General features: G+C 52.2%; 3 protein-coding genes across 3 annotated transcripts; all 3 read left to right on the top strand.

Annotated features, from left to right (window-relative positions):
* Nucleotides 1–2389: 2389 nt before the first annotated feature.
* Nucleotides 2390–10938, top strand: LOC138242609 (mucin-2-like; the record flags this gene model as incomplete). Its single annotated transcript, XM_069198151.1, has 3 exons — nt 2390–5121; nt 9004–10372; nt 10831–10938. Coding segments are annotated over 3 exons (4209 nt in total), but the record flags the coding sequence as incomplete, so codon positions are not given.
* Nucleotides 10939–10993: 55 nt separating this feature from the next.
* On the top strand, nt 10994–19045 carry LOC138242608 (mucin-2-like; the record flags this gene model as incomplete). The annotated part of the gene is made up of 6 exons (XM_069198150.1): nt 10994–11197; nt 11849–12337; nt 12701–15862; nt 16175–17042; nt 17129–17250; nt 17312–19045. Coding segments are annotated over 6 exons (6579 nt in total), but the record flags the coding sequence as incomplete, so codon positions are not given.
* Nucleotides 19046–19240: 195 nt separating this feature from the next.
* Nucleotides 19241–20964, top strand: LOC138242607 (salivary glue protein Sgs-3-like; the record flags this gene model as incomplete). The annotated part of the gene is made up of 2 exons (XM_069198149.1): nt 19241–20327; nt 20753–20964. Coding segments are annotated over 2 exons (1299 nt in total), but the record flags the coding sequence as incomplete, so codon positions are not given.
* Between the last annotated feature and the right edge of the window lie 1003 nt (nt 20965–21967).

Genomic DNA, 21967 nt, shown 5'->3' with positions numbered 1-21967 from the left:
GATTATATTATAGTTTACCATATTGTTGTATTGTATACCGTAATTTCCAACAGTGTATTATACAGTAGAATATCATACTATTAATACTATAATAGAGAGTAAGCTGAACGATAGGATAATATATTCATAACAGAGAAGAGTCTGTCGGAATTGTAGAATAATATTTTTATAACAGATTGTGGTTAACTCCTCATGATGAGTAGTGTAGTGCAGTAGAGTTTAGAAGAGTGTGGTAACATCTGAATAATAATACAGCATATATAACAGAGATAAATCTGTCTGAACTATGTTAATATCACAAAATATTATATATAACATATTTATAACAGAGACAATCTGTTTGAAGCACATAACAATATATTTAAAACAGACACGACTCTGTCTGAACTGTGTAATAAAATATTTATGACAGAGATGACTGTGCCTGAACTGTGTACCAATGTATTTAGAACAGAGATGAGTCTATCTGAAACAAACTAACAGAGCCTACTCTGCTTGAACTATCTAAAAATGCATCCCTTACACAAATGAGACTATCTGACGCATACAAAACATATTTATAATGGAGATGACTCTGTCTGAACTATGGAACAATGTGTTCATAACAGAAATGAGTCTAATTACTACATAATAAGACTTTAAGGAGATGAATGAGTCTGAACTACAGTATATTTCTAAGAGAGCTGAGCCTGAGTGAAGTGTAATATGATAATTATTTATAATAGACAAATCGGTCGGTAATACAATAGTATCTTGTAACAGAGATGACTGAGCGTGACCGATATTGCATTTCGAACTCCTCCAGGTCGTCACCATGGGGACGATGGGGACGATGGTGGGACCTGTCCTGATTCTCCTGCTGGCCAGTGAGTATCTCACTCAGAGAAACAGCACTGCGTCGAGCTGACAAGTATTCAAGTAATCAGTAATCGTTACCAGTAACCCTGTCCTAAGACGAGAACGAGCAATACTGGGTGTTGGTACTCATGCTCAGAAATTATTGCTTGCGAAAACAGAATAAATATTTTTACATCGGCAAACCCTTCACATGAATGTAACAACCAAAGAGCCTGCAGAGACGACTATGTCATGTGTTAGGACGAAGTTAAACCTCATTATCTCTTCTCCCATAGCAACAGCTGTGGCAAAAACTGAAGAAACGACCTCAGCAGCAGCTGGGGCACAAAATGAAACCTCAGTAACAACTGAGCCTTCCACTACAACCACACCTCCCACTACAACAACCGAGCCTCCCACTACAACAACGCCTCCCACTACAAAAACCGAGCCTCCCACTACAACAACTGAGCCTCCCACTACAACAGCCGAGCCTCCCACTACAACCACACCTCCCACTACAACAACCACACATCCCACTACAACAACCACACATCCCACTACAACAACCGAGCCTCCCAATACAACAACCACACCTCCCACTACATCAACCGAGCCTCCCACTACAACAACCGAGCCTCCCACTACAACTACACCTCCCACTACAACAACCACACATCCCACTACAACAACCGAGCCTCCCACTACAACAACCACACCTCCCACTACAACAACTGAGTCTCCCACTACAACAACCAAGCCTCCCACTACAACTACACCTCCCACTACAACAACCACACATCCCACTACAACAACTGAGCCTCCCACTACAACTAAACCTCCCACTACAACAACTGAGCCTCCCACTACAACAACTGAGCCTCCCACTATAACAACCACACCTCCCACTACAACAACCGAGCCTCCCACTACAACAACCACACCTCCCACTACAACAACTGAGTCTCCCACTACAACAACCAAGCCTCCCACTACAACTACACCTCCCACTACAACAACCACACATCCCACTACAACAACCGAGCCTCCCACTACAACAACCACACCTCCCACTACAACAACTGAGTCTCCCACTACAACAACCAAGCCTCCCACTACAACTACACCTCCCACTACAACAACCACACATCCCACTACAACAACTGAGCCTCCCACTACAACTAAACCTCCCACTACAACAACTGAGCCTCCTACGACAACAACCGAGCCTCCCACTACAACTACACCTCCCACTACATCAACCGAGCCTCCCACTACAACAACTGAGCCTCCCACTACAACAACTGAGCCTCCCACTATAACAACCACACCTCCCACTACAACAACCGAGCCTGCCACCACAACAACCACACCTCCCACTACAACAACCGAGCCTCCCACTACAACAACCGAGCCTCCCACTACAACAACCACACCTCCCACTACAACAACTGAGCCTCCCACTACATCAACCGAGCCTCCCACTACAACAACCACACCTCCCACTACAACTACACCTCCCACTACATCAACCGAGCCTCCCACTACAACAACCGAGCCTCCCACTACAACAACTGAGCCTCCCACTACAACAACCGAGCCTCCCACTACAACTACACCTCCCACTACAACAACCACACCTCCCACTACATCAACCGAGCCTCCCACTACAACAACCACACCTCCCACTACAACAACTGAGTCTCCCACTACAACTACACCTCCCACTACAACAACCGAGCCTCCCACTACAACTACACCTCCCACTACAACAACCACACCTCCCACTACAACAACCGAGCCTCCCACTACAACAACCGAGCCTCCCACTACAACAACTGAGCCTCCCACTACAACAACCGAGCCTCCCACTACAACTACACCTCCCACTACAACAACCACACCTCCCACTACATCAACCGAGCCTCCCACTACAACAACCACACCTCCCACTACAACAACTGAGTCTCCCACTACAACTACACCTCCCACTACAACAACCGAGCCTCCCACTACAACTACACCTCCCACTACAACAACCACACCTCCCACTACAACAACCGAGCCTCCCACTACAACAACCGAACCTCCCACTACAACAACCACACTTCCCACTACAACCACTACTCCCACTACAACAACCGAGCCTCCCACTACAACTACACCTCCCACTACAACAACCGAGCCTCCCACTACAACTACAGAGCCTCCCACCACAACAACTAAACCTACCACTACAACCACACCTCCCACTACAACAACCGAGCCTCCCACTACAACTGAGCCTCCCACTACAACTATGCCTTCCACTACAACAACCGAGCCTCCCACTACAACAACCACACCTCCCACTACAACAACTGAGTCTCCCACTACAACAACCGAGCCTCCCACTACAACTACAGAGCCTCCAACCACAACAACTAAACCTCCCACTACAACCACACCTCCCACCACAACAACCGAGCCTCCCACTACAACAACTGAGCCTCCCACTACAACTATGCCTTCCACTACAACAACCGAGCCTCCCACTACAACAACCACACCTCCCACTACAACAACTGAGTCTCCCACTACAACAACTGAATCTTCCACTACAACTACACCTCCCACTACAACAACCACACCTCCCACTACAACCACACCTCCCACTACAACAACCGAGCCTCCCACTACAACTGAGCCTCCCACTACAACTATGCCTTCCACTACAACAACCGAGCCTCCCACTACAACATCCACACCTCCCACTACAACAACTGAGTCTCCCACTACAACAACCGAGCCTCCCACTACAACTACAGAGCCTCCCACCACAACAACTAAACCTCCCACTACAACCACACCTCCCACTACAACAACTGAGCCTCCCACTACAACTACACCTCCCACTACAACAGCCACACCTCCCACTACAACAACCACACCTCCCACTACAACAACTGAGCCTCCCACTACAACTAAACCTCCCACTACAACTAAACCTCCCACTACAACAACTGAGCCTCCTACTACAACTACACCTCCCACTACATCAACCGAGCCTCCCACTACAACAACCGAACCTCCCACTACAACAACCACACCTCCCACTACAACAACTGAGCCTCCCACTACAACAACCACACCTCACACTACAACAACTGAGCCTCCCACTACAACAACCACACCTCCCACTACAACAACAGAGCCTCCCACTACAACAACAGAGCCTCCCACTACAACTACAGAGCCTCCCACCACAACAACCACACCTCCCACTACAACCACACCTCCCACTACAACAACCGAGCCTCCCACTACAACAACCGAGCCTCCCACTACAACTATGCCTTCCACTACAACAACCACACCTCCCACTACAACAACTGAGTCTCCCACTACAACAACTGAGCCTCCCACTACAACTAAACCTCAAACTACAACTAAACCTCCCACTACAACAACTGAGCCTCCTACTACAACAACCGAGCCTCCCACTACAACTACACCTCCCACTACATCAACCGAGCCTCCCACTACAACAACCGAACCTCCCACTACAACAACCACACCTCCCACTACAACAACCACACCTCCCACTACAACCACACCTCCCACTACAACAACCACACCTCCCACTACAACAAAAGAGCCTCCCACTACAACTTCGCCTTCCACTACAACAACCGAGCTTCCCACTACAACTACGCCTTCCACTACATCAACCGAGCCTCTTACTACAACAACCGAGCCTCCCACTACAACAACCACACTTCCCACTACAACTACACCTCCCACTACAACAACCACACCTCCCACTACAACAACTGAGCCTCCCACTACAACAACTGAGCCTCCCACTACAACTATGCCTTCCGCTACAACAACCGAGCCTCCCACTACAACATCCACACCTCCCACTACAACAACTGAGTCTCCCACTACAACAACCGAGCCTCCCACTACAACTACAGAGCCTCCCACCACAACAACTAAACCTCCCACTACAACCACACCTCCCACCACAACAACCGAGCCTCCCACTACAACAACTGAGCCTCCCACTACAACTATGCCTTCCACTACAACAACCGAGCCTCCCACTACAACAACCACACCTCCCACTACAACAACTGAGTCTCCCACTACAACAACCGAGCCTCCCACTACAACTGAGCCTCCCACTACAACTATGCCTTCCACTACAACAACCGAGCCTCCCACTACAACAACCACACCTCCCACTACAACAACTGAGTCTCCCACAACAACAACCGAGCCTCCCACTACAACTACAGAGCCTCCCACCACAACAACTAAACCTCCCACTACAACCACACCTCCCACCACAACCGAGCCTCCCACTACAACAACTGAGCCTCCCACTACAACTATGCCTTCCACTACAACAACCGAGCCTCCCACTACAACAACCACACCTCCCACTACAACAACTGAGTCTCCCACTACAACAACTGAGCCTCCCACTACAACTACACCTCCCACTACAACAGCCACACCTCCCACTACAACAACCACACCTCCCACTACAACAACTGAGCCTCCCACTACAACTAAACCTCCGACTACAACTAAACCTCCCACTACAACAACTGAGCCTCCTACTACAACTACACCTCCCACTACATCAACCGAGCCTCCCACTACAACAACCGAACCTCCCACTACAACAACCACACCTCCCACTACAACAACCACACCTCCCACCACAACAACTGAGCCTCCCACTACAACAACCACACCTCACACTACAACAACTGAGCCTCCCACTACAACTACACCTCCCACTACATCAACCGAGCCTCTTACTACAACAACCGAGCCTCCCACTACAACAACCACACTTCCCACTACAACTACACCTCCCACTACAACAACCACACCTCCCACTACAACAACTGAGCCTCCCACTACAACAACCACACCTCCCACTACAACAACTGAGTCTCCCACTACAACAACCGAGCCTCCCAATTCAACTACACCTCCCACTACAACAACCACACCTCCCACTACAACAACTGAGCCTCCCACTACAACTAAACCTCCCACTACAACAACTGAGCCTTCCACTACAACAACCGAGCCTCCCACTACAACAACCACACCTCCCACTACAACAACTGAGCCTCCCAATACAACAACTGAGCCTCCCACTACAACCACAACTCCCACTACAACTACACCTCCCACTACATCAACCGAGCCTCCCACTACAAGAACCGAGCCTCCCACTACAACAACCGAGCCTCCCACTACAACAACCACACCTACCACTACAACAACTGAGCCTCCCACTACAACCACAACTCCCACTACAACTACACCTCCCACTACATCAACCGAGCCTCCCACTACAAGAACCGAGCCTCCCACTACAACAACCGAGCCTCCCACTACAACAACCACACCTACCACTACAACAACTGAGCCTCCCACTACAACAACCACACCGCCCACTACAACAACCACACCGCCCACTACAACAACCGAGCCTCCCACTACAACCACAACTCCCACTACAACTACACCTCCCACTACATCAACCGAGCCTCCCACTACAATAACCGAGCCTCCCACTACAACAACCACACTTCCCACTACAACCACTACTCCCACTACAACAACCGAGCCTCCCACTACATCTACAGAGCCTCTCACCACAACAACAACACCTCCCACTACAACCACACCTCCCACTACAACAACCAAGCCTCCCACTACAACAACCACACCTCCCACTACAACAACCGAGGCTCCCACTACAACAACCGAGCCTCCCACTACAACTATGCTTTCCACTACAACAACCGAGCCTCCCACTACAACAACTGAGCCTCCCACTACAACTAAACCTCCCACTACAACAACTGAGCTTCCCACTACAACTACACCTCCCATTACAACAACCACACCTCCCACTACAACAACTGAGCCTCCCACTACAACAACCACACCTACCACTACAACAACTGAGCCTCCCACTACAACAACCACACCGCCCACTACAACAACCACACCGCCCACTACAACAACCGAGCCTCCCACTACAACAACTGAGCCTCCCACTACAACCACAACTCCCACTACAACTACACCTCCCACTACATCAACCGAGCCTCCCACTACAACCACTACTCCCACTACAACAACCGAGCCTCCCAATACAACTACAGAGCCTCCCACCACAAGAACTACACCTCCCAGAACAACCACACCTCCCACTACAACAACCGAGCCTCCCACTACAACAACCACACCTCCCACTACAACAACTGAGCCTCCCACTACAACTAAACCTCCCACTACTACAACTGAGCCTCCTACTAAGACAACCGAGCCTCCCACTACAACTACACATCCCACTACATCAACCGAGCCTCCCACTACAACAACCACACCTCCCACTACAACAACTGAGTCTCCCACTACAACAACCGAGCCTCCCAGTACAACTACACCTCCCACTACAACAACCACACCTCCCACTACAACAACTGAGCCTCCCACTACAACAACCGAGCCTCCCACTACAACTACACCTCCCACTACAACAAACACACCTCCCACTACAACAATTGAGCCTCCCACTACAACTACACCTCCCACTACAACAACTGAGCCTCCTACTAAAACAACCGAGCCTCCCACTACAACTACACCTCCCACTACATCAACCGAGCCTCCCACTACAACAACTGAGCCTCCCACTACAACTAAACTTCCCACTATAACAACTGAGCCTCCTACTACAACAACCGAGCCTCCCACTACAACTACACCTCCCACTACAACAACCGAGCCTCCCACTACAACAACTGAGCCTCCAACTACAACAACCACACCTACCACTTCAACAACAGAGCCTCCCATTACAACAACTACACCGCCCACTACAACAACCATACCACCCACTACAACAACCGAGCCTCCCACTACAACTGAGCCTCCCACTACAACCACAACTCCCACTACAACTACACCTCCCAGTACATCAACCGAGCCTCCCACTACAACAAACAGTCTTCCCACTACAACCACTACTCCCACTACAACAACCAAGCCTCCCACTACATCTACACCTCCCACTACAACAACCAAGCCTCCCACTACAACTACAGAGCCTCCCACCACAACAACTACACCTCCCACTACAACAACCGAGCCTCCCACTACAATAACCGAGCCTCCCACTACAACGACCGAGCCTCCCACTACAACCACACCTCCCACTACAACAACCGAGCCACCCACTACTATTACACCTCCCACTACAACAACAGAGCCTCCAACTACAACAACAGAGCCTCCCACTGCAACTACACCTCCCACTACAACAACCGAGCCTCCCACTACAACAACACCTCCTACTACAACAACCGAGCCACCCACTACTACTACACCTCCCACTACAACAACCGAGCCTCCCACTACAACATCCGAGCCTCCCACTACATCAACCACACCTCCCACTACAACAAGTGAGCCTCCCACTACAACAACCGAGCCTCCCACTACAACATCCGAGCCTCCCACTACATCAACCACACCTCCCACTACAACAAGTGAGCCTCCCACTACAACCACAACTCCCACTACAACAACCAAGCCTCCCACTACAACAACCGAGCCTCCCACTACAACAACTACACCTCCCACTACAACAACCGAGCCTCCCACTACAATAACCGAGCCTCCCACTACAACGACCGAGCCTCCCACTACAACCACACCTCCCACTACAACAACCGAGCCTCCCACTACACCAACCGAACCTCCCACTACAACAACTACACCTCCCACTACAACAACCGAGCCTCCCACTACAATAACCGAGCCTCCCACTACAACGACCGAGCCTCCCACTACAACCACACCTCCCACTACAACAACCGAGCCTCCCACAACAACAACCACACCTCCCACTACAACAACCGAGCCTCCCAATAAAACAAGCGAGCCTCCAACTACAACAACCGAGTCTCCCACTACAACTACACCTTCCACTAGAACAACCGAGCCTCCCACTACAACAACCACAGCTGCCACTACAACAACCACACCTCCCACTACAACAACCACACCTCCCACTACAACAACCGAGCCTCCCACTACAAGCACACCTCCCACTACAACAACCAAGCCTCCCACTACAACAACCACACCTCCCACTACAACAAGCGAGCCTCCCACTACAACAACAACACCTCCCACTACAACAACCGAGCCTCCCACTACAACTACACCTCCCACTACAACAACAGAGCCTTCCACTACAACCACAACTCCCACTACAACAACTGATCCTCCCACTACAACAACCGAGCCTCCCACTACAACAACTACACCTCCCACTACAACAACCGAGCCTCCCACTACAACAACCGAGCCTCCCACTACAACCACACCTCTCACTACAACAACTGAGCCTCCCACTATAACTACACCTCCTACTACAACAACCGAGCCTCCCACTACAACAACGGAGCCTCCCACTACAACCACACCTCCCACGACAACAACCGAGCCTCCCACTACAACAACCACACCTCCCACTACAACAACCGAGCCTCCCAATACAACAAGCGAGCCTCCAACTACAACAACCGAGCCTCCCACTACAACTACACCTCCCACTACAACAACCGAGCCACCCACCACAACAACCGAGCCTCCCACTACAACCACACCTCCCACTACAACAACTGAGCCTCCCACTATAACTACACCTCCCACTACAACAACCGAGCCTCCCACTACAACAACTGAGCCTCCCACTACAACTACACCTCCCACTACAACAACCACACCTCCCACTACAACAACAGAGCCTCCCAATACAACAAGCGAGCCTCCAACTACAACAACCGAGCCTCCCACTACAACTACACCTCCCACTACAACAACCACACCTCCCACTACAACAACCGAGCCTCCCAATACAACAAGCGAGCCTCCAACTACAACAACCGAGCCTCCCACTACATCTACACCTCCCACTACAACAACCGAGCCTCCCACTACAACAACCGAGCCTCCCACTACAACCACACCTCCCACTACAACAACCGAGCCTCCCACTATAACTACACCTCCTACTACAACAACCGAGCCTCCCACTACAACAACGGAGCCTCCCACTACAACCACACCTCCCACGACAACAACCGAGCCTCCCACTACAACAACCACACCTCCCACTACAACAACCGAGCCTCCCACTACAACCACACCTCCCACTACAACAACCGAGCCTCCCACTACAACAACCGAGTCTCCCACTACAACAACAGAGCCTTCCACTACAACCACACCTCCCACTACAACAACCGAGCCTCCCACTACAACAACCGAGTCTCCCACTACAACAACCGAGCCTCCCACTACAACAACCACACCTCCCACTACAACAACTGAGCTTCCCACTACAACAACCGAGCCTCCCACTACAACAACCGAGCCTCCCACTACAACCACACCTTCCACTACAACAACCGAGCCTCCCACTACATCAACCACACCTCCCACTACAACAAGTGAGCCTCCCACTACAACAACCGAGCCACCCACTACAACCACACCTCCCACTACAACAACCGAGTCTCCCACTACAACAACCGAGCCTCCCACTACAACAACCACACCTCCCACTACAACAACTGAGCTTCCCACTACAACAACCGAGCCTCCCACTACAACAACCGAGCCTCCCACTACAACCACACCTTCCACTACAACAACCGAGCCTCCCACTACAACAACCACACCTCCCACTACAACAACTGAGCTTCCCACTACAACAACCGAGCCTCCCACTACAACAACCGAGCCTGCCACTACAACCACACCTCCCACTACAACAACCGAGCCTCCCACTACATCAACCACACCTCCCACTACAACAACCGAGCCTCTCACTACAACCACACCTCCCACTACAACAACCGAGCTTCCCACTACATCAACCACACCTCCCACTACAACAAGCGAGCCTCCCACTACAACAACCGAGCCTCTCACTACATCAACCACACCTCCCACTACAACAAGCGAGCCTTCCACTACTACTACTACACCTCCCACTACAACAAGTGAGCCTCCCACTACAACAACCGAGCCTCCCACTACATCAACCACACCTCCCACTACAACAAGAGAGCCTCCCACTACAACAACCGAGCCTCCCACTACAACCACACCTCCCACTACAAAAACCGAGCCTCCCACTACAACTACACCTCCCACTACAACAACCGAGCCTCCCACTACAACAACAGAGCCTTCCACTACAACCACAACTCCCACTACAACAACCGAGCCTCCCACTACAACAACAGAGCCTCCCACTACTACAGCACCTCCCACTATAACAACCGAGCCTCCCACTACAACAACCGAGCCTCCCATTACAACCACACCTCCCACTACAACAACCACACCTCCTACTTCAACAACCGAGCCTCCCACTACAACAACCGAGCCTCCCACTACTACTGCACCTCCCACTACAACAACCACACCTCCCACTACAACAACCACACCTTCCACTACAACAACCGAGCCTCCCATTACAACTACACCTCCCACTACAACAACCGAGCCTCCCACTACAACAACCGAGCCTCCCACTACAACAAGCGAGCCTTCCACTACAACTACTACACCTCCCACTACATCAAGTGAGCCTCCCACTACAACAACCGAGCCACCCACTACTACTACACCTCGAAAAACAACAACCGAGCCTCCCACTACAACAAGCGAGCCTTCCACTACAACAACAACACCTCCCACTACAACAACCGAGCCTCCCACTACAACCACACCTCCCACTACAACAACAGAGCCTCCCACTACATCAACCACACCTCCCACTACAACAACCGAGCCTCCCACTACAACCACACCTCCCACTACAACAACCGAGCCCCACACTACAACCACACCTCCCACTACAACAACCGAGCCTCCCACTATAACTACACCTCCCACTACAACAACCGAGCCTCCCACTACAACAACTGAGCCTCCCACTACAACTACACCTCCCACTACAACAACCACACCTCCCACTACAACAACCGAGCCTCCCAATACAACAAGCGAGCCTCCAACTACAACAACCGAGCCTCCCACTACAACTACACCTCCCACGACAACAACCACACCTCCCACTACAACAACCGAGCCTCCCAATACAACAAGCGAGCCTCCAACTACAACAACCGAGCCTCCCACTACATCTACACCTCCCACTACAACAACCGAGCCTCCCACTACAACAACCGAGCCTCCCACTACAACCACACCTCCCACTACAACAACCGAGCCTCCCACTATAACTACACCTCCTACTACAACAACCGAGCCTCCCACTACAACAACGGAGCCTCCCACTACAACCACACCTCCCACGACAACAACCGAGCCTCCCACTACAACAACCACACCTCCCACTACAACAACCGAGCCTCCCAATACAACTACACCTCCCACTACAACAACCGAGCCACCCACTACAACAACCGAGCCTCCCACTACATCAACCACACCTCCCACTACAACAACTGAGCCTCCCACTACAACCACACCTCCCACTACAACAACCGAGCCTCCCACTACAACAACCGAGTCTCCCACTACAACAACAGAGCCTTCCACTACAACCACACCTCCCACTACAACAACCGAGCCTCCCACTACAACAACCGAGTCTCCCACTACAACAACCGAGCCTCCCACTACAACAACCACACCTCCCACTACAACAACTGAGCTTCCCACTACAACAACCGAGCCTCCCACTACAACAACCGAGCCTCCCACTACAACCACACCTCCCACTACATCATCCGAGCCTCCCACTACCACACCTCCCACTACAATAACCGAGCCTGCCACTACAACCACACCTTCCACTACAACAACCGAGCCTCCCACTACATCAACCACACCTCCCACTACAACAACCGAGCCACCCACTACAACCACACCTCCCACTACAACAACCGAGCCTCCCACTACCACACCTCCCACTACAACAACCGAGCCTGCCACTACAACCACACCTCCCACTACAACAACCGAGCCTCCCACTACAACCACACCTCCCACTACAACAACCGAGCCTCCCACTACATCAACCACACCTCCCACTACAACAACCGAGCCTCTCACTACAACCACACCTCCCACTACAACAACCGAGCCTCCCACTACATCAACCACACCTCTCACTACATCAACCACACCTCCCACTACAACAAGCGAGCCTTCCACTACTACTACTACACCTCCCACTACAACAAGTGAGCCTCCCACTACAACAACCGAGCCTCCCACTACATCAACCACACCTCCCACTACAACAAGAGAGCCTCCCACTACAACAACCGAGCCTCCCACTACAACCACACCTCCCACTACAAAAACCGAGCCTCCCACTACAACTACACCTCCCACTACAACAACCGAGCCTCCCACTACAACAACAGAGCCTTCCACTACAACCACAACTCCCACTACAACAACCGAGCCTCCCACTACAACAACAGAGCCTCCCACTACTACTGCACCTCCCACTACAACAACCACACCTCCCACTACAACAACCACACCTTCCACTACAACAACCGAGCCTCCCACTACAACTACACCTCCCACTACAACAACCGAGCCTCCCACTACAACCACACCTCCCACTACAACAACCGAGCCTCCCACTACATCAACCACACCTCCCACTACAACAACCGAGCCTCCCAATACAACAAGCGAGCCTCCAACTACAACAACCGAGCCTCCCACTACAACCACACCTCCCACTACAACAACCGAGCCTCCCACTACATCAACCACACCTCTCACTACATCAACCACACCTCCCACTACAACAAGCGAGCCTTCCACTACTACTACTACACCTCCCACTACAACAAGTGAGCCTCCCACTACAACAACCGAGCCTCCCACTACATCAACCACACCTCCCACTACAACAAGAGAGCCTCCCACTACAACAACCGAGCCTCCCACTACAACCACACCTCCCACTACAAAAACCGAGCCTCCCACTACAACTACTCCTCCCACTACAACAACCGAGCCTCCCACTACAACAACAGAGCCTTCCACTACAACCACAACTCCCACTACAACAACCGAGCCTCCCACTACAACAACAGAGCCTCCCACTACTACTGCACCTCCCACTACAACAACCACACCTCCCACTACAACAACCACACCTTCCACTACAACAACCGAGCCTCCCACTACAACAAGCGAGCCTTCCACTACAACTACTACACCTCCCACTACAACAAGTGAGCCTCCCACTACAACAACCGAGCCTCCCACTACAACAAGCGAGCCTTCCACTACAACTACTACACCTCCCACTACAACAACCACACCTCCCACTACAACAACCGAGCATCCCACTACAACCACACCTCCCACTACAACAACCGAGCCTCCCACTACATCAACCACACCTCCCACTACAACAACCGAGCCTCCCACTACAACCACACCTCCCACTACAACAACCGAGCCTCCCACTACAACAACCGAGTCTCCCACTACAACAACAGAACCTTCCACTACAACCAGTACTCCCACTACAACCACCGAGCCTCCCACTACAACAACCACACCTCCCACTACAACAACTGAGCTTCCCACTACAACAAGTGAGCCTCCCACTACAACAACCGAGCCACCCACTACAACCACACCTCCCACTACAACAACCGAGCCTCCCACGACCACACCTCCCACTACAACAACCGAGCCTGCCAGTACAACCACACCTCCCACTACAACAACCGAGCCTCCCACTACAACAACCGAGTCTCCCACTACAACAACCACACCTCCCACTACAACAACCGAGCCTCCCAATACAACAAGCGAGCCTCCAACTACAACAACCGAGCCTCCCACTACAACTACACCTCCCACTACAACAACCGAGCCTCCCACTATACCTACACCTCCCACTACAAAAACCGAGCCTCCCACGACAACAACCGAGCCTCCCACTACAACAACCACACCTCCCACTACAACAACCACACCTTCCACTACAACAACCGAGCCTCCCACTACAACTACACCTCCCACTACAACAACCGAGCCTCCCACTACAACAACCGAGCCTCCCACTACAACAAGCGAGCCTTCCACTACAACTACTACACCTCCCACTACAACAAGTGAGCCTCCCACTACAACAACCGAGCCACCCACTACTACACCTCCAAATACAACAACCGAGCCTCCCACTACAACAACCACACCTCCCACTACAACAACCGAGCCTCCCACTACAACCACACCTCCCACTACAACAACCGAGCCTCCCACTACATCAACCACACCTCCCACTACAACAACCGAGCCTCCCACTACAACCACACCTCCCACTACAACAACCGAGCCTCCCACTACAACAACCGAGTCTCCCACTACAACAACAGAGCCTTCCACTACAACCAGTACTCCCACTACAACCACCGAGCCTCCCACTACAACAACCACACCTCCCACTACAACAACTGAGCTTCCCACTACAACAACCGAGCCTCCCACTACAACAACCGAGCCTCCCACTACAACAACAGAGCCTTCAACTACAACCACACCTCCCACTACAACAACCGAGCCTCCCACTATACCTACACCTCCCACTACAAAAACCGAGCCTCCCACAACAACAACTGAGCCTCCCACTACAACCACACCTCCCACGACAACAACCGAGCCTCCCACTACAACAACCACACCTCCCACTACAACAACCGAGCCTCCTACTACAACAACCGAGCCTCCCACTACAACCACACCTCCCACTACAACAACCGAGCCTCCCACTACAACAACAGAGCCTCCCACTACAACAACAGAGCCTTCCACTACAACCACTACTCCCACTACAACAACCGAGCCTCCCACTACATCAACCACACCTCCCACTACAACAACCGAGCCTGCCACTACAACCACACCTTCCACTACAACAACCGAGCCTCCCACTACAACTACACCTCCCTCTACATCAACCACACCTCCCACTACAACAAGTGAGCCTCCCACTACAACAACCGAGCCACCCACTACAACCACACCTCCCACTACAACAACAGAGCCTCCCACTACCACACCTCCCACTACAACAACCGAGCCTGCCACTACAACCACACCTCCCACTACAACAACTGAGCCTCCCACTACATCAACCACACCTCCCACTACAACAAGCGAGCCTCCCACTACAACAACCGAACCTCTCACTACATCAACCACACCTCCCACTACAACAAGCGAGCCTTCTACTACTACTACACCTCCCACTACATCAAGTGAGCCTCCCACTACAACAACCGAGCCACCCACTACTACTACACCTCCCACTACAACAACCGAGCTTCCCACTACATCAACCACACCTCCCACTACAACAAGAGAGCCTCCCACTACAACAACCGATTCTCCCACTACAACCACACCTCCCACTACAAAAACCGAGCCTCCCACTACAACTACACCTCCCACTACAACAACCGAGCCTCCCACTACAACAACAGAGCCTTCCACTACAACCACAACTCCCACTACAACAACCGAGCCTCCCACTACAACAACCGAGCCTCCCACTACAACAACCACACCTGCCACTACAACAACCGAGCCTCCCACTACAACAACCACACCTGCCACTTCAACAACCGAGCCTCCCACTACAACAACCGAGCCTCCCACTACTACTGCACCTCCCACTACAACAACCACACCTCCCACTACAACAACCACACCTCCCACTACAACAACCGAACCTCCCACTACAACTACACCTCCCACTACAACAACCGAGCCTCCCACTACAACAACCGAGCCTCCCACTACAACAAGCGAGCCTTCCACTACAACTACTACACCTCCCACTACAACAAGCGAGCCTCCCACTACAACAACCGAGCCTCCCACTACTACTGCACCTCCCACTACAACAACCACACCTCCCACTACAACTACACCTCCCACTACAACAACCGAGCCTCCCACTACAACAAGCGAGCCTTCCACTACAACTACTACACCTCCCACTACAACAACCGAGCCACCCACTACTACTACACCTCCCACTACAACAACCGAGCCTCCCACTACATCAACCACACCTCCCACTACAACAAGCGAGCCTCCCACTACAACAACCGAGCCTCCCACTACAACTACACCTCCCACTACAAAAACCGAGCCTCCCACTACAACAACAGAGCCTTCCACTACAACCACAACTCCCACTACAAGAACCAAGCCTCCCACTACAACAACTACTTCTCCCACTATAACAACCGAGCCTCCCACTACAACAACCACACCTCCCACTACAACAACCGAGCCTCCCACTACAACCACACCTCCCACTACAACAACCGAGCCTCCCACTACATCAACCACACCTCCCACTACAACAACCGAGCCTCCCACTACAACCACACCTCCCACTACAACAACCGAGCCTCCCACTACAACAACCGAGTCTCCCACTACAACAACAGAGCCTTCCACTACAACCAGTACTCCCACTACAACAACCGAGCCTCCCACTACAACAACCACACCTCCCACTACAACAACTGAGCTTCCCACTACAACAACAGAGCCTTCCACTACAACCAGTACTCCCACTACAACAACCGAGCCTCCCACTACAACAACCACATCTCCCACTACAACAACCGAGCCTCCTTCTACAACTACATCTCCCATTACAACCACACCTCCCACTACAACAAGCGAGCCTCCCACTACAACAACCGAGCCTCCCACTATAACCACACCTCCCACTACAACAACCGAGCCTCCCACTACAACAACCGAGCCTCCCAAAACAACAAGCGAGCCTCCCACTACAACAACCGAGCCTCCCACTACTACTACTACACTTCCCACTACAACAACCGAGCCTCCCACTACATCAACCACACCTCCCACTACAACAACCGAGCCTCCCACTACTACTGCACCTCCCACTACAACAACCACACCTCCCAATACAACAAGCGAGCCTCCCACTACAACAAGCGCGCCTCCCACTACAACAACAGAGCCTTCCACTACAACCACAACTCCCACTACAACAACCGAGCCTTCCACTACAACCACAACTCCCACTACAACAACCGAGCCTCCCACTACAACAACCGAGCCTCCCACTACAACTACACCTCCCACTACAACAACCGAGCCTCCCACTGCTACACCTCCCACTACAACAACGGAGCCTCCCACTACAACCACACCTCCCACTACAACAACCGAGCCTCCCACTACAACAAATACACCTCCCACTACAACAACTATATCTCCCAATACAACAACCGAACCTCCCACTACAACAACTACACCTCCCACTACAACTACACCTCCCACTACAACAACCGAGCCTCCCACTACAACTACACCTCCCACTACAACAACCGAGCCTCCCACTACAACTACGCCTCCCACTACAACAACCACACCTTCCACTAAAACAACCCAGCCTCCCACTACAACTACACCTCGCACTACAACAACCGAGCCTCCCACTACAACAACTACATCTCCCACTACAACAACCGAGCCTCCCACTACAACAACCACACCTCCCACTACAACAACCGAGCCTCCCACTACTACTGCACCTCCCACTACAACAACCGAGCCTCCCACTACAACAACCACACCTCCCACTACAACAAGCGCGCCTCCCACTACAACAACCGAGCCTCCCACTACTACTGCACCTCCCACTACAACAACCGAGCCTCCCACTACAACAACCACACTTCCCACTACAACAACTGAGCCTCCCACTACAACAACCACACCTTCCACTACAACAACCGAGCCTCCCACTACAACTACACCTCCCTCTACATCAACCACACCTCCCACTACAACAAGTGAGCCTCCCACTACAACAACCGAGCCACCCACTACAACCACACCTCCCACTACAACAACCGAGCCTCCCACTACCACACCTCCCACTACAACAACCGAGCCTGCCACTACAACCACACCTCCCACTACAACAACTGAGCCTCCCACTACATCAACCACACCTCCCACTACAACAAGCGAGCCTCCCACTACAACAACCGAGCCTCTCACTACATCAACCACACCTCCCACTACAACAAGCGAGCCTTCTACTACTACTACACCTCCCACTACATCAAGTGAGCCTCCCACTACAACAACCGAGCCACCCACTACTACTACACCTCCCACTACAACAACCGAGCTTCCCACTACATCAACCACACCTCCCACTACAACAAGAGAGCCTCCCACTACAACAACCGAGCCTCCCACTACAACAACCACACCTGCCACTACAACAACCGAGCCTCCCACTACAACAACCACACCTCCCACTTCAACAACCGAGCCTCCCACTACTACTGCACCTCCCACTACAACAACCACACCTCCCACTACAACAACCACACCTCCCACTACAACAACCGAACCTCCCACTACAACTACACCTCCCACTACAACAACCGAGCCTACCACTACAACAAGCGAGCCTTCCACTACAACTACTACACCTCCCACTACAACAAGCGAGCCTCCCACTACAACAACCGAGCCTCCCACTACTACTGCACCTCCCACTACAACAACCACACCTCCCACTACAACAACCACACCTCCCACTACAACAACCGAGCCTCCCACTACAACTACACCTCCCACTACAACAACCGAGCCTCCCACTACAACAACCGAGCCTCCCACTACAACAAGCGAGCCTTCCACTACAACTACTACACCTCCCACTACAACAACCGAGCCACCCACTACATCAACCACACCTCCCACTACAACAAGCGAGCCTCCCACTACAACAACCGAGCCTCCCACTACAACAACTACTTCTCCCACTATAACAACCGAGCCTCCCACTACAACAACCACACCTCCCACTACAACAACCGAGCCTCCCACTACAACCACACCTCCCACTTCAACAACCGAGCCTCCCACTACATCAACCACACCTCCCACTACAACAACCGAGCCTCCCACTACAACCACACCTCCCACTACAACAACCGAGCCTCCCACTACAACAACCGAGCCTCCCACTACAACAACCACACCTCCCACTACAACAACTGAGCTTCCCACTACAACAACCGAGCCTCCCACTACAACAACCGAGCCTGCCACTACAACCACACCTCCCACTACAACAACCGAGTCTCCCACTACAACAACAGAGCCTTCCACTACAACCAGTACTCCCACTACAACAACCGAGCCTCCCACTACAACAACCACATCTCCCACTGCAACAACCGAGCCTCCTTCTACAACTACACCTCCCACTACAACAACCGAGCCTCCCACTATAACCACACCTCCCACTACAACAACCGAGCCTCCCACTACAACAACCGAGCCTCCCAAAACAACAAGCGAGCCTCCCACTACAACAACCGAGCCTCCCACTACTACTACTACACTTCCCACTACAACAACCGAGCCTCCCACTACATCAACCACACCTCCCACTACAACAACCGAGCCTCCCACTACTACTGCACCTCCCACTACAACAACCACACCTCCCACTACAACAAGCGAGCCTCCCACTACAACAAGCGCGCCTCCCACTACAACAACAGAGCCTTCCACTACAACCACAACTCCCACTACAACAACCGAGCCTTCCACTACAACCACAACTCCCACTACAACAACCGAGCCTCCCACTACAACAACCGAGCCTCCCACTACAACTACACCTCCCACTACAACAACCGAGCCTCCCACTGCTACACCTCCCACTACAACAACGGAGCCTCCCACTACAACCACACCTCCCACTACAACAACCGAGCCTCCCACTACAACAAATACACCTCCCACTACAACAACTATACCTCCCAATACAACAACCGAACCTCCCACTACAACAACTACACCTCCCACTACAACTACACCTCCCACTACAACAACCGAGCCTCCCACTACAACTACACCTCCCACTACAACAACCGAGCCTCCCACTACAACTACGCCTCCCACTACAACAACCACACCTTCCACTAAAACAACCCAGCCTCCCACTACAACTACACCTCGCACTACAACAACCGAGCCTCCCACTACAACAACTACATCTCCCACTACAACAACCGAGCCTCACACTACAACAACCACACCTCCCACTACAACAACCGAGCCTCCCACTACTACTGCACCTCCCACTACAACAACCGAGCCTCCCACTACAACAACCACACCTCCCACTACAACAAGCGCGCCTCCCACTACAACAACCGAGCCTCCCACTACAACAACCACACTTCCCACTACAACAACTGAGCCTCCCACTACAACAACCGAGCCTCCCACTACAACAACTGAGCCTCCCACTACAACAACACCTTTCACTACAACAACCGAGCCTCCCACTACAACCACACCTCCCACTACAACAACCACACCTCCCACTACAACAACCGCGCCTCCCACTACTACTACTAGACCTCCCACTACAACAACCGAGCCCCCCACTACAACCACACCTCCCACTACAACAACCGAGCCTCCCACTACAACAACTACACCTCCCACTACAACAACCGAGCCTCCCACTACAACAACCGAGCCTCCCACTACAACAACCACACCTCCCACTACAACAACCAAGCCTCCCACTACAACAACCACTACTCCCACTACAACAACCAAGCCTCCCACTACAACCACACCTCCCACTACAACAAGCGAGCCTCCCACTACAACTACACCTCCCACTACAACAACCGAGCCTCCCACTACTACACCTCCCACTACAACAACCGAGCCTCCCACTACAACCACACCTCCCACTACAACAACCGAGCCTCCCACTACAACATCCACACCTCCCACTACAACTGAGCCTCCCTCCACAACATCCACACCTCCCACTACAACAACCTCACCTCCCACTAAAACCCCGACTCCCATTAAAACAACCACAGTTCCCACTACAACTACACCTCCCACTACAACAACCGAGCCTCCCACTACAACCACACCTCCAACTACGACAACCGAGCCTCCC

Source organism: Lepisosteus oculatus, chromosome 14 (genome assembly GCF_040954835.1).
Source record: "Lepisosteus oculatus isolate fLepOcu1 chromosome 14, fLepOcu1.hap2, whole genome shotgun sequence".
Taxonomy (NCBI): Eukaryota; Metazoa; Chordata; class Actinopteri; order Semionotiformes; family Lepisosteidae; genus Lepisosteus; species Lepisosteus oculatus.
This window is presented reverse-complemented; position numbering and strand designations above follow the sequence as displayed.